Below are 25,498 nucleotides of genomic sequence, written 5' to 3' on the forward strand. Positions count from 1 at the left end.
TTAAATGTTAAATTCTGAAAAATAGGAACAATAATAAATGAGCCTTGCTCTTTCCTTCCAAAGGACACTGAAGTTTACTTTATTACTCAAGGGGAAGAAAGTAAATGTCTTTCAGGAAATTTTGTAAAAGGCTTTCTCTCTCAAAGTGGATATATGGATTTGCAGAATGGAGACATTCAAAAGCAGCTTCTAGCCATATCCTGGCAACTTCTGTGTTCTCAGCACGCTGAGCACAGCCATAATTAGGCATAAGATTTCCATGTAATCAGCCTGGATCTTCAGTTCACCAGTATCTGTGTATTTATTTGATGAAAAGTGCTAATCCATTAGCAAAAGTAAAGTTTGACTTTAAAAAAAAATGAATGTCACTGAAAATTCATCTTTTATTGAATTTCCCTATAAAAAAACCAGCCTGATCCCACAAGTAAATGACATACCATTCTAATTTCTTATTTTAAAATTCCATTTAATCTTCTAGTTATTTCCTTTGCTACATGAAAAGAAAATGGTAAAGAAAAAGCTTTAATAAAATGGACACTTTGATGTATAAATTATTGATGAGAAGGACTCACTGAAGAATAAAGACCTTTCCTACCATCTTCTTCAAATTACCTCAGATGGAAAACCCACTTTGAGTTACATTTTTTTTAAGATTTTATTTATTTATTTGAGAGAGAGAGAGCACGAGTGGGGAGGAGAGGGAGAAGCTACCTCAGCAGGGAGCCCACGGGGCTCTATCCCAGGACCCGGGATCATGACTTGAGCCGAAGGCAGATGCTTCACCGAATGAGCCACCCAGGCGTTCCTTGAGTTACATTTTTAAGTGTAAAGCAAAGATGATAAACCATTGGTAACTTCTTCTAAAGATGGGAAACCGATGGGGACAGGGCAGGGTACCCAACCATCATTTATTGAAAAAAGGCCCCACCATATGCCAAGCACCATTCTGAAGATCCACTTAATCTTCCCAACAGTCTTGCAAGATCAGAATGATTTTTCTATTTCACCAATGAGGAAACAGTTCAGAGACTTTAAGTAACTTGCTCAAGGTCACACAGCTAGTCAGAAGCAGTGGGAGGCGGATTTAGTCTCATTGCAAAGACATCTCTTACAAATTAAGATATTCAGAAATGCAAGGAATTGAGTCACAAAGTATGAACAGTGCAGTTCAAACACCATCCTGAGAAGGGGGATGATAGAAGCATTTATGCACTGAGTGAGAATTTGAAGGGAGATGCCTTCCAAAGGCCTCTTGAAATCTTAGATCTGATGCACCTCGGTTTCAGTCCCATGGAAGCCACAAATCCCCCCTAGCCCTCCCCTCCTGCAAGTGACTGCATGCCTCCCCGGGGTGCTAACAACCACCTCATGGGTTTCCTTCCCACTCTCACTGCATCCATGTGCTAGGGCTGCCAAAACAGAGGACCATAGACTGGGTGGCTCAAATAACAGAAATCTACTATCTCACACTTCTAAAAACGGGGAAAATCAAAACTCAGGTGTCAGCAGGTTTGGTTTCTTTGGAGGCCTCTCTCCCTGGCTCATAGATGGCTACCTCCTCCCTGTGTCTCCACAAACATCTTCCTTTGTGAATGTCTGTGTCCTACTCTCTTCTTCTTGTAAGGACGCCAATCGTATTGGATGAGGGCCCCACCCATATGACCCATATGACTTTGTCTCACCTTGTCTTTTTTTTTTTTAGAATTTATTTGTCTGTTTGTTTGTTTGTTTACTTAGAGAGAGAGCGACAGCACGGGGGGGAGGGGCAGAGAGAGAGAATCTCAAGCAGACTCTGCACTGAGCACAGAGCCCAATGTGGCGCTCGATCTCATAACGCTGATATCACGACCTGAGCCGAAATCAAGAGTCGGTTGCTTAACCAGCTGAGCTACCCAGGTGCCCCTTAATTGTCTCTTTAAAGGCCCAATTTCCCAATACAGTCATATTCTCAGGTACTAGGGTTGAGGACTTCAACATGTGTGTTTTGCAGGGATACAATTCAGCCCAGAACAGACATGCACCCTCTCTGGCTTATTCCTCCAACTATTTTCAGAGCAATCTTCCTCAAATGCTGCTTTTAGTCCTTCACAAATATTTGATGCTTACGTACTGAAGTCATTATCCTACAGAATACAAAATACTTATTGAATAGCCACCTGGAGAGTTTGGAAATGCACATACAGAGACATTTAAGGCATAGTTCATGTGTCCAGGAATTGACAAGCTAGTTAGAGAAATAGATCTATGTCACGGTCATTATCACTATCATCCTCATCATATACCTTTATTGAGCACTCAATACACGCTGTTAGAAGGGCTTTGCAAAATGCAGTTATCCTCATTGTTTATTGTTATCCCAGGGTTATACTTGAGGAAACTGAGGCACAGAGAGGATGAGTCAACTGACCAAGGTCTGCTGGCTAATAAGCTGAAGAGTTGAAATCTGAGCCCAGGTAATCTGATTCTAGGATCTGCCCTCTATTAAAAGAAACTACATTACAAGTAAACCATGGTGCTCAGATAGATGGGGAGACCACACAGGAGCTGCCTGCACCTGGCCCACGTTAAAGGTACAAAACCCACTCCCTTAGAGAGAACCCCCGGCTCCCTGCCCTGTTTCAAACACTCTGGTTGCTCTGGGTCTCTCCTTAGGTCGGTCCTGGAGTGGCAGCTTTTGTCCTTTTACGGATGAGCCATTGAGGACTCAAGACCCTTGTCACCATTTGATACCCAAAATCTGGAGATGGGGAGACAGTCCACCTACTGTGTGATGTCCACCTTAATGACAGGTGTCCTGCCAGATGCACTCAGGTGTGTGGTTCTCCTTTCTTCTCTCCTTCCCCTTCCCTGTTTCCCTGTTTCTCCTCATGCCCTTTGGACTCCTCACATAGGTGGTCGATTACATTCATGGGCCATGGCTAACCAAAGTGTGTGTGCCCCACTTCCAATCTTTAGCATCTGAGGGTCTCCCTGTGTACATGTACATCTAACCCGGCTTTATTTTCCCATCGGACCTATAATTCTTCTTTGCCTGTCTTCCCATCTGTCTTCCTCTTCTATAGGTTGTTGTGTAGTTTATGTACTTTTGTAGATAGGCTCAAATCCAATCCAAGAGAGAAATGGGGGACAAAGAAGCAAAACACAGAAGAGCTGATCTAAGGGATCAGTTCAGCCTTCCTTATGGAAGGTAAAAGCAATTTATCAGCCCCTTGCTCTCCTATTGAAATAAGAATGTATCATAGGTAAAATAATAGGTATCATAACCTAAACTCTAAAAGTTTTGTCTTAATTATATAATCTCTGAGACCATAGAATTTGACTAAAAACATTTCCTCAGTATTCGGAGAGGAAAAAAAAAAACTATCTTTTCATTTTATTGTCAAAGATTTTATTCAGAGTCCCTGATCTAATGAATGCATTTCTTACTTTATTGAATTTACATGGACACACACTGAAGTAAAACCAGCAAAGGTGGGAAGGCCCTAGCATTCATTTTAATTAAATCTTATCTCATTAAACATTTGCTGCTTTCATCATTTAATACTGAACAAAAGGCAGGTTATATCTAATAAATGTGTTTCTCCAAGATAATTAGAAAAGAATCATTCTAATAATTTCCAGGAAAAGCTCAACAAAATATCTAACTTAGGGTGGCAAAAGAATTACTTAAGTTCACAGGCATGACGAATCTTGCTTGCTTTCAAACTATTTTTATTAATCTATAATATTCACATGAAATGATCTCTTCTATGGTATAGTTTAATCCTCCAAGTCCGAGTAAGAAAGAAAAGTCTGCATACAGGTTTTGAATATAGGAACATGAACACTGCTCATATCTTCCTTTCAAATGTTTTTGGTCAATGTATCAGATTTTAACCATTTTGACACTGGTAGTTTCTTTTCTAATGCACGTATGACTCTTAGGATAAGATACTGGATTTAGGTTCTTTCTTCGGGGAAAAAAAAAAAATGTCGTACTTAAATCCCCAGAGCCTCAGTATCCCCAATGATGGGATAAGGTGATGAAATGTGCATGTCAGAGGACTGTGGGCTCTGGAAGTCCTTGGGCTAAGCATAGATCCATATAAGTGCTGGAAAAAAACAGCAGTTCTTGGGCACCTGGGTGGCTCAGTCGGTTAAGCATCTACCTTCAGGTCAGGTCACAATCCCAGGGTTCTGGGATTGAGTCCCGCATCTGGCTCCCTGCTCAGTGGGGAGTCTGCTTCTCCCTCTACCCCTACCTCCTGCTGTGATCTCTCTCTCTCTCTCTCTAATAAATAAATAAAATCTTAAAAAAAACCCATTAAGTTCTCTTCCTCTTTCATGTGCATACTGCCGATACACCTTATCATGTGGCTGCCAAACACGACAGTCCTGTGTGGGAATCAATCTTCAACAACGTTTCCTAATTATAATTTTTAGATGCTCATGTTGGAAAGGGAAAAAAAAAAAAAAACCAACTCTATTAGCTGGCCCAAATTCCTGTCTTCTCTGAGGGATGCATAAATGGGCTTTGGCTATGGAATACAGCTCCAAGTCATTTATGTCAACAGATGAGTGCTTCTAGAGCTTCTCAGGCTCCCCTAAAACAAAAGTAGTTTTGTGTATTTAGCATAACATCTGTCTCAGACGACTGGCTCAAATGACACCAGCCTCCCCTGTTTCTAAACTAGGGAAAAATGAAAACCAAACAACAGGGCTCAGATTTGCTAACAAATCTCACCTCCCCAAACCCAGCTCCTTGTTCTCATATCCAACACCTAGAATGATCTATGATTCTCTCTCCTACTAAAACCAACCCCTTAGAAAACGAAGTTGCTCCCGTTTTAATGACAGAGAAAACCTTAGTGTGATACCACTTTAGGGACATTTGCATTTAAATAGGAAATCAGGCCTTTATTACACAGGAATTAAGCTCAAATAACAGGTTTCCAAGCATCCCTCCAGGCTGGTGTGTCAAGAAAATTGGGGATGAAAGGACCTTCCTGGACATCCTTGAATCTTACACCAGCGCAGCAACCGCCCCCCCACACAGCCCACTGCCTTCCATCCAACAGCATGGGCAACTACAGTGAACCAATGTCAAGTTTCTTTTATTTTTTTTTAAGCATTTTTTAAAAATTCAAGAATTTTCGGTTCAGAAGTAAAGACCTTCCTAATAAAAATTTAAAAATAAATTTATCTCTTCTCACTAACACTGGCTGATAACCATGGTTTTTCTTATTTTTTAGAAGACCCTTTAACAAGGTTCTCTTTGGGGAACAAGTACATATTCATGAGTATTTCTGGCTAAAAGTGATATTTGTCAACAATTTTATTTTTTTAACTGCAAAATTAAAAATACACGTAGCTAAGCCGCACTTCAGAACAACGGGTAAGAAGTAAGGCAAACAAACGGGCTCCTGGGTGGCTCAGTTGGTTAAGCGACTGCCTTCGGCTCAGGTCATGATCCTGGAGTCCCGGGATCGAGTCCCGCATCGGGCTCCCTGCTTGGCAGGGAGCCTGCTTCTCCCTCTGACCCTCCCCCCTCTCATGTGCTCTCTGTCTCTCTCATTCTCTCTGTCTCAAATAAATAAATAAAATCTTTAAAAAAAAAAGAAGTAAGGCAAACAACCAACTGCCCATTTATCTGTGGCCAACGCACCAACTCTTGTCATAGCACAGGTCTTAAAAATAAAACAAAACCAAAAAAAAAAAAACTGCTAGTGTATAGAGGACACGCTTGTGACTTGGATTCAGAAATTCTAGCATCCACTTTCTCCCCACAATTACCCTTTAAAATTGGAACTCTGAGAGGGAAATTAAACATGAGTCTGGCCCCAAACGATTTCCACTACAGTCAATTGAAGTCAGCCGTGCAGGCCAGAAGTGTTCCTGGGTAGTTCAAAAGAGGATGAGTGGAGGCAGAAACTTCCAAGGATAACAGGGTTGGAGGGCCAAGTGCAACAAGGACCACAGGAAGGAGGCTGGTGATGGAGGTACAATGCCATTTTTATTGGCGGGGGACCATAGATGCCATCTTTTATTTGTAAAGGACTTTACAAAACACTTCCACACAAATGATCTCATGTCAGATTCCACTAGGATGTTTGCCAGCACCTATCTGGAACCTGGGCTAAGCCCCAGTCTTGCACATGCCTCAGCTCAGTGACGTGGCCACTGTCTGTGGCTTGGTGACATGAACACTGTCATCATTCCCATCGTTGGGATAAGGTCCATCTCCTTAATGGCCTCCCAGCTCCCTGTTAAAACCCCTGGCTTTCACGGGTGCTAATTGCACATTACTGTGATTATAAGGCTCTGGGGAATTAAGCAACTCTGTTTCAGTAAGTGCCAGAGTCGGACCTTGACCTCTGATCCGCCTCCATGTCCCCGGCTGCCACAGAGCCACGAAGGCTCATACTTCATCAGCCTGGTCTGGACCAACGTGGAAGTCCACACTGACCTTGTTTGGACCAAGTATAGGGACTGCTCTCCTCAAACACATGGGTATTTGCTGTCACCTTGAATTTGCTCTCCAGCTAGATGACAAAAACGATGCCTTCAGATGCTCCCTACTGATCGAAATGCAGCTGAATATGAGTGTCTTTGGAAGTACTATAACATTTTGAAATTTCAGCCCTTACTGAAATCATGTAAGTTAATTCCCGAGAGTCTCTATATCCGCATCCAAAAATTTGGGTGAAGAAAATGTCCACGTCCCAGGGCCGTGGTCAGTGGAAGATCCTTTCTACCAGGATTCAGCAATGCAACTGATGTCTCCATCCTGTGAATTTCAACCAAGCTGCATTTAATGGAGTATATTTGATTAAACTGCAAAATGAATTGTTCTTTCGGTAGAAAACGGAAGTGTAATATTATACTAATCTAAACATGGAAGCCCATTCTTATTCCATTTTTATTTATTTTAGCAACCTGAAAGAGCCCTGTAGGCAAAAGTCATTTAATCTGGCAGCTATTTCTGATTTTACGTATCACAACATAATACCTTTTTTAATCCCCCTAAATTTCCCATGTGTAAAGAAACCCCCAAAGTAGAGCAGCAAGCTTTGGTTGAAAAAAATCAGTGAAAATAATTCAAGCTTGGAGAGAAGTGATCGGATTCCAGGACGAGTTCCCACAGTCTGTGACCTTGGCCGGTGGGGCAGCCTCGCCCTTAACCCAATCCAAGTTCAAGCCAACCACGACCTTTGCCATTCATCTTGCTGAAGGCTCTCTTTCCGTTCCAGACACCTACAGACTTCCTCAGCACGTGGCTGCATCATCACTTCAACGGGGTATTTTCATAACATATAAGTCGTTCTTTCCCTATTTCAGTTTCTACTGAACTTTAATGTCCCCTGTGTTAATTTGCTTGATTTATACAACTTCATTCGACTCTCTGTCACTGACACCATTGGATGGTGATTACCTATGCTACTTTGCTTACCAGCTCTTAAATATATACCAGATTAAACCAAGACCAGATAATGACAAAGAAAAAGGACAAAGGTAAAATGTGATGAAGAAAGCATGTAAAGAAATGAAAAAAAAAAAAAAAAAAAAAAAGCTAGTAGGAAAGAAAAACCAAAATCATTCTAGTGAAGTTAGGAAAGTAGTTATTGAATTACAATGAAGAGAGAAAAAGCAAAAATTTTTAAGTTTTTCTACAGATATAGAGCTAAAGACACATGCATCATTATTTATGGAATGTATAAATGGTACTCTATAAGCTGCTCAGCATTTCCTGTGTTCACGTGCTTCATTTTCCCACAGTTTCCAGCCAAAATCTTGTGACTGCAAAAATAAGATGTATAAATGACGGTTCTGGTGTCCTACATAATTAATGACCTTTCTATTCTGGAAAACTCTGGAACATTCTACTTTTTCTAGGGCCTCTGCACATCCCAGAAGCCTGTCACACCAGCATCCTCCATGCCCTTCCCGCCACACTTAAGCCCTAAATGAGATCTCCCTGCATATATCATAGAGTCACCTCTATCTAAGGTTAAGACACAGCTTGAATTTTCTGCCCAGAATCATGTGGAAACCATGTATAGTCGTATAGAGGAGGGTCCTTGCCTTCACGACAATGGCCCCTGGAGGCCTGCAGTAACGTCCCTCCGTATGTCCATTACTGAGCACCTGCTGGATTCCAGGGAGAGCCTGCTCCTTCCCTTCTTCCCCTCTTTCTCCTCCGCTCCTTATTGACTTGGAAATATCCTATTTAGCTTCAGAATTACTAAACTAGAAATTCTCCACTGCTGTGAACGTGGGAAAGACTAATGTTGGCAGCTCCATTAAATGCTGATCTGAGCCTCCAGTGCCCATTACAGGAAAGGAAGTTGAGTACAGAGTGAGTTCACTGTTGCTGATGAGTAATAGACAGGCAGGTTTGGCCCAGTTTTCCTGGGGTTATTCTTAGAGGACCAGGAAAAGACAGTCTGCAGGAAGAAACCCACATGATGGCTCATGATGGTCTGACAGGTGTTGGGGTGATGCCTGACCTGCCCCTTTGTCCTGGAGGTGGTAGCTTCCTGGCCAATTGGCAGTCAAGGCAGTATCAGGGGACCATCTCTTCTAAACCCATTTACCTTACATTCCCTGGAAATAAACAAGGCTGGCAAACGATACCCCGGGATTGAGCGGGTAACTCAGACCTGATTCTGCCCTGAACAGAATTTCTATATGACCCGGAGACTCCATTCCTTACGTAGACACTCAGAAGAACTGAAAACAGAGACTCAAATACTCGTGCACGCGTGTTCTTAGCTGCACTATCACAATAGCCAAAAACAAACTGAATGTCCATCAATAGTAAACAGATAAACAAATTCTGGCATGGCCATACAATGGAATGTTATTCAACCATGAAAGGAAGGAAGTACGGACACTGGGAATAACACGGATGAATTGGAAGATGCTATGTGGAGCGAAGGAAGCCCGTCCTCAAAGGTCACAGACTGTAGGATTCCGTTTATATGAAATAGCGAGAATAGGTAAGTCCCTAGAGAGAGAGGCAGACCGGTTGTCACCAGGGGCTGGAGGCAGGAGTGGGGAGTGACTGCCGCACCAGGACACATTTCCTTTTGGGGTGACGAAATGCCCTGAAACTAGATAAAGGTGTTATCAACCAAGAAAAGAGGCAGAGCTAAAATAAAACAAAAGCATTTATTTGGGGTCTCAGAATTGCAATTTGGAGAGTACAGATTTCTGGTAGCAATCCAAATTGTACACCCCCACCCCCCGCCCCCCACCCAGGGAACAAAAGTCAAGGGGTTTTAAAGACAAAAGGGAATGTCCGTCTATGTAGTTTACAAAGAATTTTGATTGATGTTGGCAGAAAACTCATCTAAACAGAGTATAAGTGGTCTCTAAGGTTATCGCTAAGCAAAATCTCTTACTGTAGCAGGGTTCAGGCGTGCAGGCTGAGTCCCTGGAATATTGGCGGTGTGGCCCAGCTCAAAAGCTCCTGCTTCCACCGCTGAGGACAGTGAGGATGTGCACAAGGCCCACCTCCTTAATGGCTTCCTGGCTCCATTTTAAACCCCTGGACATACATGACCATCTCATTCCACCTTTCACAGGTGCTAATTACACATCATTGTAAGTGGACTAAATGCCCCCTGAATTGTTGACCTTACAATGGTTACTTCTGTATCTTAGGAATTTCATCTCAATTTTAAAAAAAAATTGTTTTAAAAATTCTATCACCCCCTGTGCCTGACGTCACTTGCCTCAGAGAAGGACACTTTCCTCTCCTTCTCTGAAGCCCTCCTGTATCTCTCCTGATTCTATCCCCTCCAGGATCTTCATCCATTAGTTATGCCCCACGGACCGCCCTGCCTCATCTTCTAACTGCCTAGTTCTGGCCGATGTCAATACGTCAATGCGATGCATCCTTACCCTAGAAGCAAACACTCTTCCTTTGATTCAATTTCCCACTTAGAGCACCATCCACTCTCTCCCTCCCTTCGGTGCCAAGTTTACCAAAAAGGCAAGGCACACTGCTTACCCAAGCTCTTCCCTGCTGCCTATAATCCGGCTTCCTCCCCACACCAGCGCTGTCCTTCCTACAGCAAGATCCTGGAGTAAATTCTTGCCTCTTCTCCCAGGAAAGCAGGCTGATTGATGTTCTGAAAAGCAATCTGCTCCATTTTCTTGTTATTGTTACTACCTGAAGAGCTTGCAACAATGTTTAATAGAAAGGTTGGTTTTAACCACTTTAGATTTCTGTGATTGTCATTGGCCTGCTTTCATTAATCTTTTTAACGGGATTAGGAAATGCTCCGTTTGTTTTTGATTTGGCTCTTTGCGGAGGCTGACAGGGAAGAAAGAATGGACAAAGAGGCAAGGGAAGGGACTCTGCCTCGGCGACCCCTGTGTGCACCGGGCTGCTGATCTCAAGGTAGGCATGGGTATGGGTGGAACTGGTCTGAGACTCTGGGGGTGAGGGTCAAGAGGCAGACAAAAACGAGGACTTGTCAAATTGGCCTTCAGCAAAGTGACCTAGAGCTGTTACAAAGAAGACATTCAGAGAATCACCCCAGAGGAGAGACAAAAGTTACAAAGTGGTTTTCAAGGTCACGGACAGAAAAGCTGACCTTTCAAATCCAATCTGGAGGTGGTCAGAAAAATAGGTTAAAGGTGCAGAAAGTAAAGAGAGTCCGAAGAGAAAGGTTCAACGCCAAACCTGGACCACGGCAGGGCTTCCTGGACATCTGAGGGGAGGGGCCTGAGACCCTTTCAGGGGGTCCACGAGGCCAAAACTATCTTATAATAATATTAAAATGTGATGTGTCTTTTTCACTCTGTTGAAATTGGTACTAAAGATGCAAAGCAAAGGTGAGAAAAACTGCTCCTGCCTTCACACAAATCGAAGCAGAGACTTTGTGGCAGCAATCAATGCCTCTTCACTGTCATCAGGCATTTGCTAGGGCAAAAAATGCTAGTTTCACTTAGAATGTCCTTGATGAAGACATAAAAATTTAAAATTTTATGAAACTTTAACCCTTGAGTGTACAACTTTTTGACGTTCTCTGTAACAAAATGGGAGGTATGCATAAAGCACTCCCACTGCACCCCCCAAGGTCAGGAGCTGACCTCAAGGAAACACAGAGCACAGTTGTTTGAGTCGTGCACTAGCTCACTTTTCACGGAACACCTTTTTTCCTCAAAACAATGACTGACAAACTAGAGTTATTCAGACTTGGCTATTCAGCAAATATTTTCTCTCAAATGAATGAAGTGACCCTGTCATATCAAGTAAAACAACCATTAGTTTTTGTTACCAGGGATAAAATTTGAACTTTTCAGGAAAAATTAGAATTTGGGGAAATTTTTATCTTCCATTATGAACTTGACCAATTAATTCCCAATACTTCAAGACTTTCCTGGTGAGACTGGGTGGTAAAATTAACCACCCATGTGATTTTTTTGTTGTTAACATATAATGAAATGTGTCAACTTTGGAGAGCTCTGTATAACTCCAGTATTTTCCAAATGACCAATGTGTGAAGTTATAAAAACCTATTTAGGGGTAGAAGATCCAAAATGTAAGACATATCAATGAATGGCTAACAGTACAAGAGTTCATTGATATGGTTTCAAATTCCCACATTCAATTAACCTTTAAGAATTTGCCATTTAGGGTGCCTGGGTGGCTCAGTTGGTTAAGCGACTGCCTTCGGCTCAGGTCATGATCCTGGAGTCCCGGGATCGAGTCCCGCATCGGGCTCCCTGCTCGGCAGGGAGTCTGCTTCGTCCTCTGACCCTATCCCCTCTCATGTGTTCTCTCTCTCTCATTCTCGCTCTCTCAAATAAATAAATAAAATCTTTAAAAAAAATAAAAAAAAAAGAATTTGCCATTTATCAAATTTTAAAGTATTATAAGAAAAATATCCAAAATTATCAGCTATTAAAACACTTCTCCATTTTCCAACCAACTATCTGTTGAGGCTAAATTTTCTTTGTACACTTCAATCAAAACAACACATTGTAACAGACTGCATGTAAAAGCAAATGTAAAAATCCAGCCATCTTCCTTTAAGCCAGATATTACAGAGATTTGTTAAAATGAAAACAGTGCTTCTTTTCCCACTAAATTCTTTCTGCTTTGAAAAATGTAATTACTTTTTGGGGTGCATGGGTGGCTCAGTTGGTTAAGCATCTGCCTTCAGCTCAGGTCATGATCTCAGGGTCCTGGGATTGAGTCCCGCATCAGGTTCCCTGCTCAGTGGGGAGTCTGTTTCTCCTTCTCTTTCTGCCCCTCCCCCTGCCTGTGTGCTCTCTTTCTCACAAATAATAAAATCTTTTTTTAAAAAAAGAAAAATATAGTTACTTTTTACTTAAAAGGTGTTAATTTATGTTACCATGCAAAGATGGATTTACTAATTAAATGAAATAATATTTTTAAATTCCTCAGTTTTAATTCAATGTGATAAATATCAATAGATATAACCCAGCAAACCAAAGCTCTTTGGGGTCCTCAGTATTTCCTAAGACTATAAAGGAACCATGAGACCAAAAAGTCAAAAACCACTGGGCGAGGTGAAGCCACACTGTTTTGTAACTAAAACCACAAACACCCCACCCAGGGGACAAATCCTCCAGCAAGTCTGTAACTCGGCAGGCAGAAAATGGGGCCAAGCTCTGAAGAGAAAGCACCAGGAGCGCCAGCAGGGAGCTATTTTTGGACAGAAGGACCAGGAGATCTCCACTAATACCATGAAGGAACCCCCCCACCCAACTCTTGCCTGCCATAAAGACATTAGTCACACACCCAGAGCCCACTGGTGTGTCCCTTCATTTTGGGGAAGTTGTACTAACTTACCCCTAACACAGGACTTTCATTCTGAATCCACCTAACACTCCACAACTCAGAAGGATAAGCTGCAAAGCCAGAAGCGATTCTTAAAACCTAAGAGGATGTCACAGAAGGAACAGGGCAAATTTCATCATCAAACTAAAGCTCTAATCTCCTCAGACTTTAGGGCAGAAGATGAGTCCATTTATACTAACACTGTCTTCAGAGCAGCTGCTCAGAACAGAAAACCATAGTGGGGAAACAATCAAAGGGGTTTTTTACCCCCTCAAAATCTGAAAGAAGTAGCAACCTGCCTCAAATGGGCACTGGCTAGATATTTAATTAGAGGCTGAGGAGGGTGAGGTAGTTGGGGTGTCCGGGAAGATGTGGGCATCAGGCAAGGCTCACGTTCAGTGATTTCCAGTGCCAGTTTCTGACTTGCAACACCAGGAAAGCAGGGACCTGCCCTTCATCCTTGTTTTGTCAGAGTGAAGCCCTGTGCCTGATACATAGAGGTGCTCCTGACAAAGGAGGGAACAAAAAATGTGAAAAAATAAATGAATATCCAAGATGAAGAGTGGAAGAAACTCCTTTTGTTGTGAGCAAGCACAGCTAATGGTTTCAGATCCCTAAAGAAGAGTGACAATGTGCCGCCCCACAGGATGCCCTCCCCAGAAACAGCCGGTTAGCAGCCTCGTTCCTGAAGGCTCACACGCAGCTTGCTGACTTATGGGGTGTAAAGTAGGACATGAGGATGAGTGGTTTTAGGGAGAGGAAAGCACGCTCACCAAGTTCCAGAGTGAGGATTTTCTTCTTGCAGGCATAAAAATCTAGCCAGAGCCTTCTTTTTGTGTTCTACAAGTTATCAACTAAAATCTAAGAATGCTAGTTATCTGTCTCCAATACAGAGTTATGAAATTAGTATCTCTCCTCTTGGTAAAGACCAAGAGTTGTAACCCACAGAGTGCAAAACTCGGGGGCTGAGAAAAACACCTGTTCCGGGAACTTATTTATCGTACAATCATACAATCAGAAGTTTATAATTCCTGTGGATCTAATTACTGCATGATGACTATAGTTAATACAGTATTGTATATTAAAAGTAGATCTTAAAAGTTCTCATCAGGAGTAAAAAAATTTGTAACTAAGTGAGGTGATGGATGGTAACTAAACTTACCAGGGTGATTATTTCACAACATACACCTATATCAAATCATTACATTGTACTCCTAAAACTAATGCAATGTTATATGTCAAGTGTATCTCAATAAAACTGGGGTTGGGAGGGAAGTAATCTAAAACAAAGAACAGTGCCCAGGCTATATGTAAAGGGTCGCAGGCCACACCTATAGGGATTTTCTCTTTCCTTGCTTTCCTGGGTTCACCTGTATTCTGATTTTCTCAAAGTTGGATCTAGAAGAAGAGAGTCCCAGAGAGCTTAGTCCCCTGTATGATGTATGCCTTTGGCTTAGGTCATGATCCCAGGGTCCTGGGATCAAGTCCTGCATCGGGCTCCCTGCTCAGTGGGGAGTCTGCTTCTCCCTCTCCCTCTGCTCTTCCCTTCCTGCTCATACATGCTCTCTCTCTCTCAAATAAATAAAATCTTTAAAAAGAAAAATCACCTCCACTCTCAATTCTTTGACCCTGGAAATGTCACCAGTGATATAATCCTCACCCTAATATATTTGGGATGCCAACAACAAGGCCTCTACAACTGTCTGCTAGGAGGAGGAGATACATTTCAACCTTCTGGAAAATGTTAACACCAAATAGAACCATGACGAAACATCTATCCTTTGGGACATAAATTTACAATTATTTCTTTAAATCATTTAAAGTAGACTCAAATACACTGTCCTGTTTTTGTGTAAGCAATAATAGGATCATCCTCTGTTTTATAACATGAAAGCTTTTTAATTACATTAGTACCAAGAATTATAATTCAGACATGAGTCAATGAAATTCTCAACAGGCTTATCCTTGACCACTAAAAATGTAACAACTGGGATGCACTCACTTTTATGATCTCTGTGCTTAATGTGTTTCTAATAATTATTATTCTATTTTTATTATCCATAAAAGTACTTTCTCTGTCAGAGGTCCACAATGCAGTTTCTGCAAGGAAAATCTGCAGGACAGATCACCCGTCCCTTATTAGCAAATAAAGGTATCTCAGGCACCTTCACTGTGACATTAAGTCCAAAGCATCTATTCTCCAGCTCAAAAATGTTTAATGAGCATTGTCAAGAAGCTCTTTATTCAGTCAAGAAAAAGCCCCGCCTCCTTAGAAAAATTTCTTAGAATAAAGTTGTCTCTTTTCTCTGTAACGCTACTAACCACTGCTTCATCAAGTAGTTTCCATCCACTGCTCCTCTCTGACCCTCTCCTGCTGTGTTTCATTCCCTACTTACAGGAGAGGTGCCCCCATGGTGCAGGCAGCCCATGGGGACCTAACCCCGCCACACACTGAACAAAACGAGCAGAAAGCAGCTCTACGTCTTGCTTGCCAACTGCTATTTCGATGCTGAGGAGGATACAGCGAACGCCCTTCCTCTGATTCTTTGATGGGCTTCCTGGTCTACCCAATCCCTCACCCCATTTCTTTCTCAGAACCCTACCAGGTCCCAGGCTTTTTGCAAAGCCTCACTAGGGCCTTTGCACTTACACTGATGACGGTGGGAAAATGAGCTCTTGGAGAAGTGATGAATGAAAGAATACGACATCTACTCCTGCCCTCTGGCACGGTGCTACTTCCTAACCTAAAGAGGCGTTCGTTCACAGTTTCCACCCAACAGGAGGATGGCATCAAAGAGCCCATTGGTTCAAATTATTCTGACCTATTTCTTTTTGAAATGAGAGGAAAAGGATTGGCAACATTGCTCAAAATATCCCTAAGGGGTTACTACAACATTCTGGGTCACACTGTCCGTGGGATGGCTTTAGATCAGAGACTGTTTTCCAACTTATTAGTTTATGAAACCAAATTCACCATGTCCTTCCCATGCTCCCATAACCAAACATATAATTCAAATTATAACATCTAACTCGAAACTCAGAGATTTGATTTTCCATCATATTCTTGTTCTTTTATTTATTTTGGCAGTTTTTGAGCATGTCTTATGCAGAAAGCCCCCTGCTGAGTTGTTACAATGGATACAGAAGGAACCAAATAGGCTCTAACAGCAAGGAACTCACCATCTGAGACTCCACTGGGAAGCTCCCTGTGATCCCATATCTGAGTCAGGTATTTCTCTGAGCCTCCAAAAGGCACCTGCAGATCCCTCCCATGGCACACATGGCCCTGTGCTCTGATCCATGATTCATCCAGCACCCCACCCCACAACCGTCCAACTCCTCCTCAGAGGCCACGTCTTAGCTGACTGAATGTCACCAACACCTGGGGCAGGACCAGGCACAGGACAGGTAATAACTCTGCAGAGAAGTGCATGCAAATAATAACGCACATAAAGAAATACAAGCATAAATCAAAAGTCAAGTGTCTCATTAGAAAACTAAAGTGTCGGGGCACCTGGGTGGCTCAGTCATTGGGCGTCTGCCTTCGGCTCACGTCATGATCCCAACGTCCTGGGATCGAGTCCCGCATCGGGCTCCCTGCTCTGCGGGGGGCCCGCTTCTCCCTCTCCCACTCCCCCTGCTTGTGTTCCCTCTCTCTGTCAAGTAAATAAATAAAATCTTAAAAAAAAAAAAAAAAAGAAAAGAAAACTAAAATGTTGCCAGGCTTGAGAGAGGGAGCTTGCTGCAGGGGGTAGGGACAAATTTCAGAAGGAAGGTTTGGGGCTGAGCCTGAAATATAGTTAGGAAGGTGGGAGGGCAGGAGGCAGAGGGCTGGAGTAGGGGTGGTGCAGCAGCTAAGCATGCCAGATGGAGGGAACAGCATGAGCAAAACCACAGGGAGCTGAAGGAGGAAGCAGGGGGATGCACGGATAGTGAGGGGAGCTGAGGTTCAAGCTGGAAAGGACGTTCATGCATGCAGCTCAGGGCAGGCTACTCACTTTGCCCTGGGAATGATCTGAAATAAGCGAACTTCAGAAATGGGAACTTGTTGGAAGCCCTAATAAAGAGACACATCCTTGGAAATACGAAAAAATATATATATATAAGGCAGACAGACTCCTGGAAGAATAGTGTCTCCTACCCAGGCCACATGGGCTCTAGAACAAGGACAGAGGATGTCATCAAGCCAGGGACAAAGCAGCCAGTTAAGGTCAGTGACTTATTTCTAATAAACCAACCCTAACCAGAAGAACTCAGCTGTGAAAACACTAGGACTTCCTGGAGCTTGAGCCTTCGACTTCCAAGAGTAGGGAGGGAGGTAACAGAAGGTTGGGAACTTTCAGGAGCCCAACATGCTAGTGCTCTTCTCATGGACAGGCTGACATCTGGAGACAGAATTAAGCCACAGCCTCCAGAAGGGCTTGGGAATGGCTCTCAGACATGATGCCAAATCATTTATCTCTCAAAACAAAGTCTGAGTAGGTAGCTCCAGTATCCAATTCAAACAGCCTCAGGATGATAGATTCCCAATGCAAGAGCTAGAGAGAATCCTAAGGAACCTCCTAAGAATGGAGACCTGACCCCACTTACTTATCAATACAGACCAGGGCCAACACATAGGAATGCTTTGAGATAAGTATTGAACTATTATATCACCTATCAGCATTTCTCTTTATTAATTCCATGTGACCTTAGCATTATGAACAATGAAATCCTTAAATAAAAAGATGTTGTATATTTGCTTTAGGGAATCAGCAAAAGTAGGGAGATGGTAAGCTCTGCTCCTGAGACTCTACTTCCAGAATGATATTCCATAATCTACTTTCACCAAATCACCTGGCTGGCCAATGAAAGGCATCATAATCTGATTGAGGAGCTTGGAATATGACCTTTTTGTCAGTGCCTCAAGCAAATCTTAGGCAAACTAAAACTTTAAAACTATTCCTTTAACTTTGTGGGCAAGGAACGACACAATTGGGCAGAAAGGAGGCAACAGTGAATCTGAGAAAAAATAGAATCTTGTGATGATGAATTTTATGTGTCAACTTGGCTGAGCCATGGTGCCTAGATATTTGGTCAAATAATATTCTGGATGTTTCTGTGAGGGTGTTTTTGGATGAGACTTACATTTAAATCGGTGGACTTTGAGGAAAGCAGTTTACCCTCAGAGGGTGGGCCTCATCCAATCAGTTGAAGGCCTGACGAGAATGAGAAGCTGACCTCCCCTGAGCAAGAGAGAACTCTGCAGCAGACGGCCTGCAGATTTCATCGCCAACATCAGCTCTTCCTTGTTCACCAGCAGACCCCTTTGCACCAGAGCTGCATCTGTTTCCTGAGTTTCCAACTCACTGGCCTCCCAGTCAGACTTTGGATTCACCAAGACTCCACAATGAGTGGAGTTACAATGAGCTGATTCCTTAAAATAAATCTCCTTAATTCATATATAGAGGATAGGATAAAATATATATATATATATCCTGTTGGTTCTGTTCCTCTGAGAATCCTAATATACAACCCTTGCACTTGAGAGACAGGGTCCATGAAACCTAAGTGGATCTAAGAAAGCTTAAGGCCCATGCCAGCGAAGAGCCTGGACACTTACCTTTAATATATTTAGGGAACTACCAAATAGACAGCAGCCAAACTTGGTGACAGAGTTCAAAGAGAAGCAGTGACCACAGTCAATTGGTTTTTTTGATAAGAATAAAAGATCAGAATCAATCCTTGTAACAAAAGCAGTTTTCAAAAACAGAGAGCTCCTTACCGTGTTACAGTAAACATATAAAAAGACTGGATGGCTCAGGAGGTTTAGCATCTAACTCTTGATTTTAGCTCAGGTCAAGATCTCAGGGTCATGGGATCGAGCCCCACATCAGACTCCATGCTCAGTGGGGAGTCTGCTTCTCTCCCTCTCTCTCTCCATCTCCGTCTGCCCACCCCCCACTTGCACATGCTCTCTCTCGTTCTCTCTAAAATAAATAAAGAAATCTTAAAAAAAAAAAAAAAAAAAAAAACTTTCTGAGGATGGAGTGCTATCTAAGAGTGGCAAGCTAGAGCTTTACTGCAGACCACCCATCAGCTTGGAATTGTGAAATCGCCTCTGGCCAAAGTACATCTGCCAGAAAAAAGCTCCATTACCAAATGAGAGTAGTATGGGAATCAGAGAATTGCTCTTATTTTGATGGATGATCTAATAAAAAGATATAAAAGTGATTAGAAACAATCACATTAAACCACCAAGTAGAGTTCTTTTTGTTTTGTACTACAGAGAGGATTCTTGCATTGGGTGGAAGACTGGACTATATAACTTCTAAGTTTAGGAAACCATACAAAGAAGGAAACCTGATAGCAACAGTCTTTTATGGCCAGCGAACTATTTTCAAGTCACCACGACAGCCATGACAACAATCACAAAAAGCCCCGGGAAGTCACGTAGACTCAAAAAAGAAGAGCCAACTTTCCATTCCTAATCCTGCCATTGGTAGTGCAACTCCTGCCATGTTTTTGTGAATGGGAGGACTGGCTTCCAGATGGTTCTCTCCAAGATAACAATGTTGCAAGTCTATAAATGGCCATGGTAATTCCAGCCTAGTCATTTGCTTAGCATCACCGGGTGTAATTAGAGTGGCTCAGGTTAAGACGACTGGCCACAATTTCCTTCAGTTCACTAAAGGTAAATGCAGGCTTTGAGAGAAGCAACAACAGAGGCTTTGCACACCTGTGTGGTATGGGGGGTCAGGGGGAAAGGGGGTGGCGGGGCACTCAGAGCTCTTCAAAAGAGCTGGTACCCACAATGAAGCTGTACCTCCTCTAAAATGACCTGCTAAATTTAGCATGGATTCTTCAGGAAGGCTTTTGAGTCCTTTTTGCACGAAAAACAAAGCACTTTGGCAAGGTTTGCCAAGTTACCTGCTAGGTGCTAAATGCTTCAACTGCCTTTTCAATGAGTTAATTCTATACCACCAGGCAGAGCCTCTTAGCAAGAGTTGCCATGCAGATGACACCCATGCAGAGGAGGGGTGTAAGCCAGCGACGTGCATGTTTTAAGAAAACATGGTGGGGGTGCCTGGGTGGCTCAGCTGGTTGAGAGTCCAACTCTTGGTTTTGGCTCAGGTCATGATCTCAGGGTTGTGAGATCGAGCCCCATGTTGGAGAGAACCATCTGGAAACCAGTCCTCCCATTCACAGCTTAGAGCCTGCTTAAGATTCTCTCTCTTCCTCTCCCTCTGCCCCTCCCCACCACACATGCATGCATTCTCTCCCTCTCTCTGTCTCAAAAAAACAAACAAAGGGGTGCCCGGGTGGCTCAGTTGTTAAGCGTCTGCCTTCGGCTCGGATCATGGTCCCGGGGTCCTGGGATCGAGCCCCGCGTCGGGCTCCGTGCTCAGCGGGAAGCCTGCTTCTCCCTCTCCACTCCCCCTGCTTGTGTTCCCCCTCTCGCTGTGTCTCTCTCTGTCAAATAAATAAATAAAACTTTAAAAACAAACAAACAAACAAAAAACAAATCATGGTGACTGCTGTATGGCTAAAAATTTCCCCAGATGGGTCATCCATTGTAAGAGAAAGCACACAAGGGAACAACCACTGTGTCAGTCCCAAATTCCAAGAACAGCCCTCCCTTCCTTGTTTCAGTAATTTCTCTTCCACCACTCTTGTCTTTCTCAGGGCTAATCAGGCCCCAGAAGTGTTCACTGGGAATAATAAGGATGAATTTGGGGAACACCGGTGTGTCTCCTCTTCGCACTTGGAAGGTCTGATGCTCTTCCAGCTGGGATGGTTGTCTTTCCTCGGGCTTGCATGCTTCCTCTCTTCGGGAACATCCTTATCAAATAAGCTCCCCCACTGCTTCCTCATCTTCTCTCAGGTTCTATACCCTCCTCAGCCTTGACTGTCAAAGCAGAACACTCAATATACTTTACTTCTTTTTCCCCCATAAAGTAAATTGATAAATGAAGCTTTCCCTCAGGAAAGAGAGAAAATTGTCCAAGCTGGCCAAGCTGGAAGAAAACCGTATTCACAGGACAGGCTTGGCTTTGTAAAAGAAGTCCCAGGCTCTGCCTCTGGCTTCATGCCAGGCACCATCCCCTGCCCTGGGGGTTTCATTCTGGGTTTGGTTTACATTCGTGTTCCTTTTCAAAGATTTAGCAGAAATTCTTGTTCCACTACTCTCTTCGGGCATTTTGCCCCCTGCAGAGGATATCTCACCAGAAAACGGTATATTTACCCCACCGCAAATTGTACACTTAACACATCAAAATCATGGGTTTTCCAGGATGACCTGAGCAACACTTGAAAGCATCTTCCAACACCTCTCCGACCGTTGCCCCCCTCCCCACTGCACCAAGTTCACACCATTATAACCAGAGGCACTGACATTACCATAAGGAAGCTTCACCAAAGAAAGTTCACCTGTGCTACCCTTCAGATTGGTCTAAAACTGGGGCACCTGGGTGGCTCAGTCAGTTAAGCATCTGCCTTTGGCTCAAGTCATGATCTCGGGGTTCTGGGACCGAGCCCCATGTCTGGCTCCCTGCTCAGCAGGGGAGTTTGCTTTTCCCTCTCTCTCTGTCCCTGCTCCTGTGTGCTGTCTCTCTCTCTCAAATAAATAAATAAAATTTTTTAAAAAATTGGTCTGAAACAAACTATGCTCTTTTGGGACTTGGGGGACCCACTTCACTTTGCACGAACTCCAGTGGACAAATGTGCAGAACAGGGAGAGGGTCAAGGAGGCCTGTGCTCTAACAGAACAGGCCCCCTTGTAAGGGGTGAGTCTCCCTCTCCTGGGATGCTGGGTGGAGCCCAAGTCCACCTGCAAAAGCTGTTTCAATGGAGCCCTCCACCGGGGGGAGTGGGTCTCAGTGGCCAGAGTCCCCTACTGGTCTGCCTCTCAGACTTCTGTCACTCAGCAGAGAACAGGAGGAGGAGCTTACCCTGTCCCTGCCCCTGCCCCAGGCTCATGTGACCTGAGCCCTAAAGAAGAAGGGGCACAGGACTTGGGCCCGCCATAGCATTGATGACACTGGTCCGCAGAGGTCAAAAATAATGTCAGCCTTCTCGACCCAGCCTCTTCTCTGTTCCTTCTCATCCTTCCCTCTTGCTTCTGTTATCAGCACAAGGGAAACGCAGTCTGAGGAGAGGATGATGTAATGACTGGGAAATGAAGGCCTCCGCTTACCTTTTCTGTCGGACACTGATCTTGATTCTGCCACCACCAGATAAAATGACTATTTTTTCTCAAAGCATCTCTACTTTACACCAAAACAAAATCTCGCACTGCACAGACTTATTATCATTACTTTAAAAGTTATACAGAAATTGGGTGTCCATAGGCTGCACACTAATGTATAATTGAAACCAGAAATTTGAAGGGCTTTTTCAGCAAATGCACTTGTTCTCTCCCCTTTCGTTCTTGATAGATAGGCATAGATAGATATTGATAGGTATTGATATACAGATAGAGATACATATTTACGTAAATACAGCTTTTAAAAGCTCCCAGGTATCCCCCTTACCTCTGATGGCTTCGTGGTACATTTTCCTTTTCCAGAACACTCCATGTCATTTGCATGGCTCTCCCCCAGCACACAGGTGCTGACCTTCACCACCAGAGTTAGGCGCAAAGCCACAATAGATTTAGTAACAGAATCATTCACAAAACCTAAAAAAAAAGGGGGGGGAGACAATAGGAAATATAAAGTAAAACTTCACCAACATTCTTTCTACAAGACTATGAGTTTATTTTCTGCAGCATTCAAGTCTGATGAATAAAACAAAATGTAATATTAGGCAAAGAAATAAAGCATGTGACTAGTGGCCATTCAGACCTCTGGCCTTTCAAGAAAGGCCAAGCGTCATGACAAATATCTAAGGCCCAAGGAAGAGGAGAACAGGCCCTCGGTCATCGCAGTAGATGCTGTTGTTCTGTTACTGCTCATCTCTTCTGGGGGCCATTTTGTCTCTCAATTCCATCCCCGCATTAGCATCTTAGAATTTACTGGTTTTGAGCCCATCTTCTCCCAGGGGGCCACCTGTTCACCCCTCCTGACTCTTCCTCCTCCTGGCTACTTTGGATAGTGACAAGCACTAAATATCTCCCGAGGCCACCCCCCGTACCAGCCTGCCTGAGTGGCTCTCAGTGTCCTGACAGGTGGGTAAGCAGAACAGGAACACATTCAATGATGGGCTTACTGATAAATAGCATACTGCATCATCAATCTGACTGCATGGTATCAATTAAGTTATGTGATTTAACTATCTAATAAAACAGGGCCAATCATAGTGGAAGATTGATTGAACTATCACTGATGTGTCATATTTACCACCAAATGATCCTGCAACTAGGGCAGCTACTTGTACATAGGAGTAACAATAAATGTGGAAAAAAACATACCCTCCAACTGAAATGAAGAAATAATACTGTATCTTGCATCAATAATATAATTATTTCACTAAGAGAGTGTCTCTTTTTTCTAACAAGAATATCCATTTATTTATGTATATTTTTTCATTTTTAAATGAACAACCTATAATTAACATATCTATTATCCAGGAGACAGACTCCCGCATTCCCCATAAAAGATGCTTAAGACAAGGTGGTGAAAGTGATTCTAGACATCCATGCCTCTCTGAGCCCCAATTTTCTCTTGTGTTAGAGAAGGAAAATAACCGCAAAATAGGGTGACCATAGAATTTATCCTCAAAACTAGGACTCTTTTCCAATCAAAATGGGAGTGCTTTTATGATTGCAAGTGGACACAGGCATAAAGTGAGACTGTTCCAAATAATGGGACAAAATGGTCACCCTCCTCCTCATGGCCTGAGGAGCACCCAGAGATCAGGAATCTGCAAAGTGTCAAGTATTACATTAATGCCAGGGTTGTTTTTAATAGGCAGATGACAGATTCGAAACAGCAATATAAGATTTAATTCAATCCACAAGCTTTAAGGTTATGATGGATGTTAAAGCAAGTCACAATGCAGAGGAGACACCCTTCAACTTCAATTTGTAATCAGGAGACGAATGTCTCTTGGTGCCTCGGTAAAGACAGGTACTGCAAGTCTCACAAGCAGTGGTATTTTACACCCACAGAGAGCCAATTGCTTTCTTCCTAAGATTTCCTACTGAAAACTTGATCATTCGTTGGCTTTGGGACAGAAGGAAAGCATGGCTCCAGCGAAGGCACGTCCTCTTTAGAGTTTTATACTTCCTCTGTCATGGCTCCGCACTCTGGAGACGCCTCACGCCACCTCCCAGCTGCCTTCACTCATGCCTGGCTCACCCCAACTCTGTAAACGGTTGCCTGGAGTACCCCTCCTCTCCCAACATTATAGCTTGGATCTCACCTTACTCCTGAGCTTTTCCTCAACATTCCACCCCCACTCCAAGCTCTGCCATGTCCACCTGTGCCCGAGGACACACTCTCGTGTACAGGTCCCTGGTTATTCTCTGTCTCAGATGCTTTCTTATCTTCCCACCTTTACTGAAGCTTCCTTAATGGCAAGGGACAAGTCTTCGAGAAGTGGTTGGTAGGAAGGCAAGAGACGGGTACATATATGGCCAAAGCAGCAAAGATAATTCCCTGGGAGGACTTTCCAAAATGTCCTGTCATCCAACACGTCGACTTTAAAAAAAGCAATCACTCGAATGCATAAATTCCTGTTTACTAAAAAATAGTTGCTTATCAATTTATGATTAACCATGATAGAAAAATGGAGCCTGGAACAATGGTGGGATGCTACCAGATTTCTTATTCTAAAAGATATTTTTACACGTAAAATAATGGAGGTAAAATCAGATATCAGAATTTATAAAGGTGTCTTTTTGTGTCTTTGCTTTGTTCTCCAGTTTCATATTAAATTATTGTTAAAAACTATATCACCTGCCTACTTACTAAGCATTTAGATCACAAAATGCTATGTAATTCCATAGAAGAGGCCTCCCTCTGAAGGTTATTTTAAAAATTCTATTCAACTATTAAATTTACTTAGCCAGTAGTAATTCAAATGAATGGGTAGTTAAAAATATGCATAGTATAGTTTTCTAGATAATTTGCTTCCATTTCCTCAATGAACATTTACTGATCTCACATCTACAAACCAGGCACTCACTTAGATTCCCAGATTACAAAGATGGCACACTCTTTGTTTCTATTGCACCCAACTGAGTCAAGAGCAGTGATCCTTAACCAGTTTTGAAACCAGAAGCTTCATAATTTCACAGGGGCTTTTTCCAAGTACATACTGCCAGGCTCCAACACAAGTGCTTTGGAAGCAATGGTTTGGGATGGGCCTTTGGCAGGCGTGTTTTTAAAAGACTCCCTAAGCAATTCAAACATTGTTTCCAGTTAAGAACCACTGGCCTGGTCAAGGAACATAAGTAATATTATATCACCTGGAATTAGAGGCATGCATTTGAGACTCTGAAAGCACATCTTACACATCTATTTTTGAAAGTCTAGGTGACTCTGTGTTATTTAAACAATCTTTATACTCTCTAGCTCATCATAAGTCTCTAAAGTTTTTGGAGACAACTCTGATAAAGGTTTCTATATTAGCTTTATTTGCTCCATAAGACTATGAGTATTTTGGCCCTAAAATGCTTTAGTAAACTATTAAAGAAATCAATCTTTGCAACAGTGTGTCACATATTACTATGTAATTCCTAATTATGTCAACAAATTCCCCAAAGTAAGTCAAAAG

The 25,498-nt window shown here is 42.9% G+C and overlaps 1 protein-coding gene across 1 annotated transcript in view; it reads right to left on the bottom strand.

The window, feature by feature from the left end:
• Window positions 1-25,498, bottom strand: part of DNER (delta/notch like EGF repeat containing) — a 299,636-nt gene that overhangs the window by 115,041 nt on the left and 159,097 nt on the right. Inside the window, exon 5 of the mRNA XM_064587206.1 lies at window positions 22,312-22,457. Coding sequence (XP_064443276.1) covers window positions 22,312-22,457 — 146 coding nt within the window. The remainder of the gene's footprint in view (window positions 1-22,311; window positions 22,458-25,498) is intronic.

This window comes from Mirounga angustirostris, unplaced genomic scaffold (genome assembly GCF_029215605.1).
Source record: "Mirounga angustirostris isolate CCGP_5_RB_7025 unplaced genomic scaffold, mMirAng1.0.hap1 SCAF_3, whole genome shotgun sequence".
In the NCBI taxonomy this organism is placed as follows: domain Eukaryota; kingdom Metazoa; phylum Chordata; class Mammalia; order Carnivora; family Phocidae; genus Mirounga; species Mirounga angustirostris.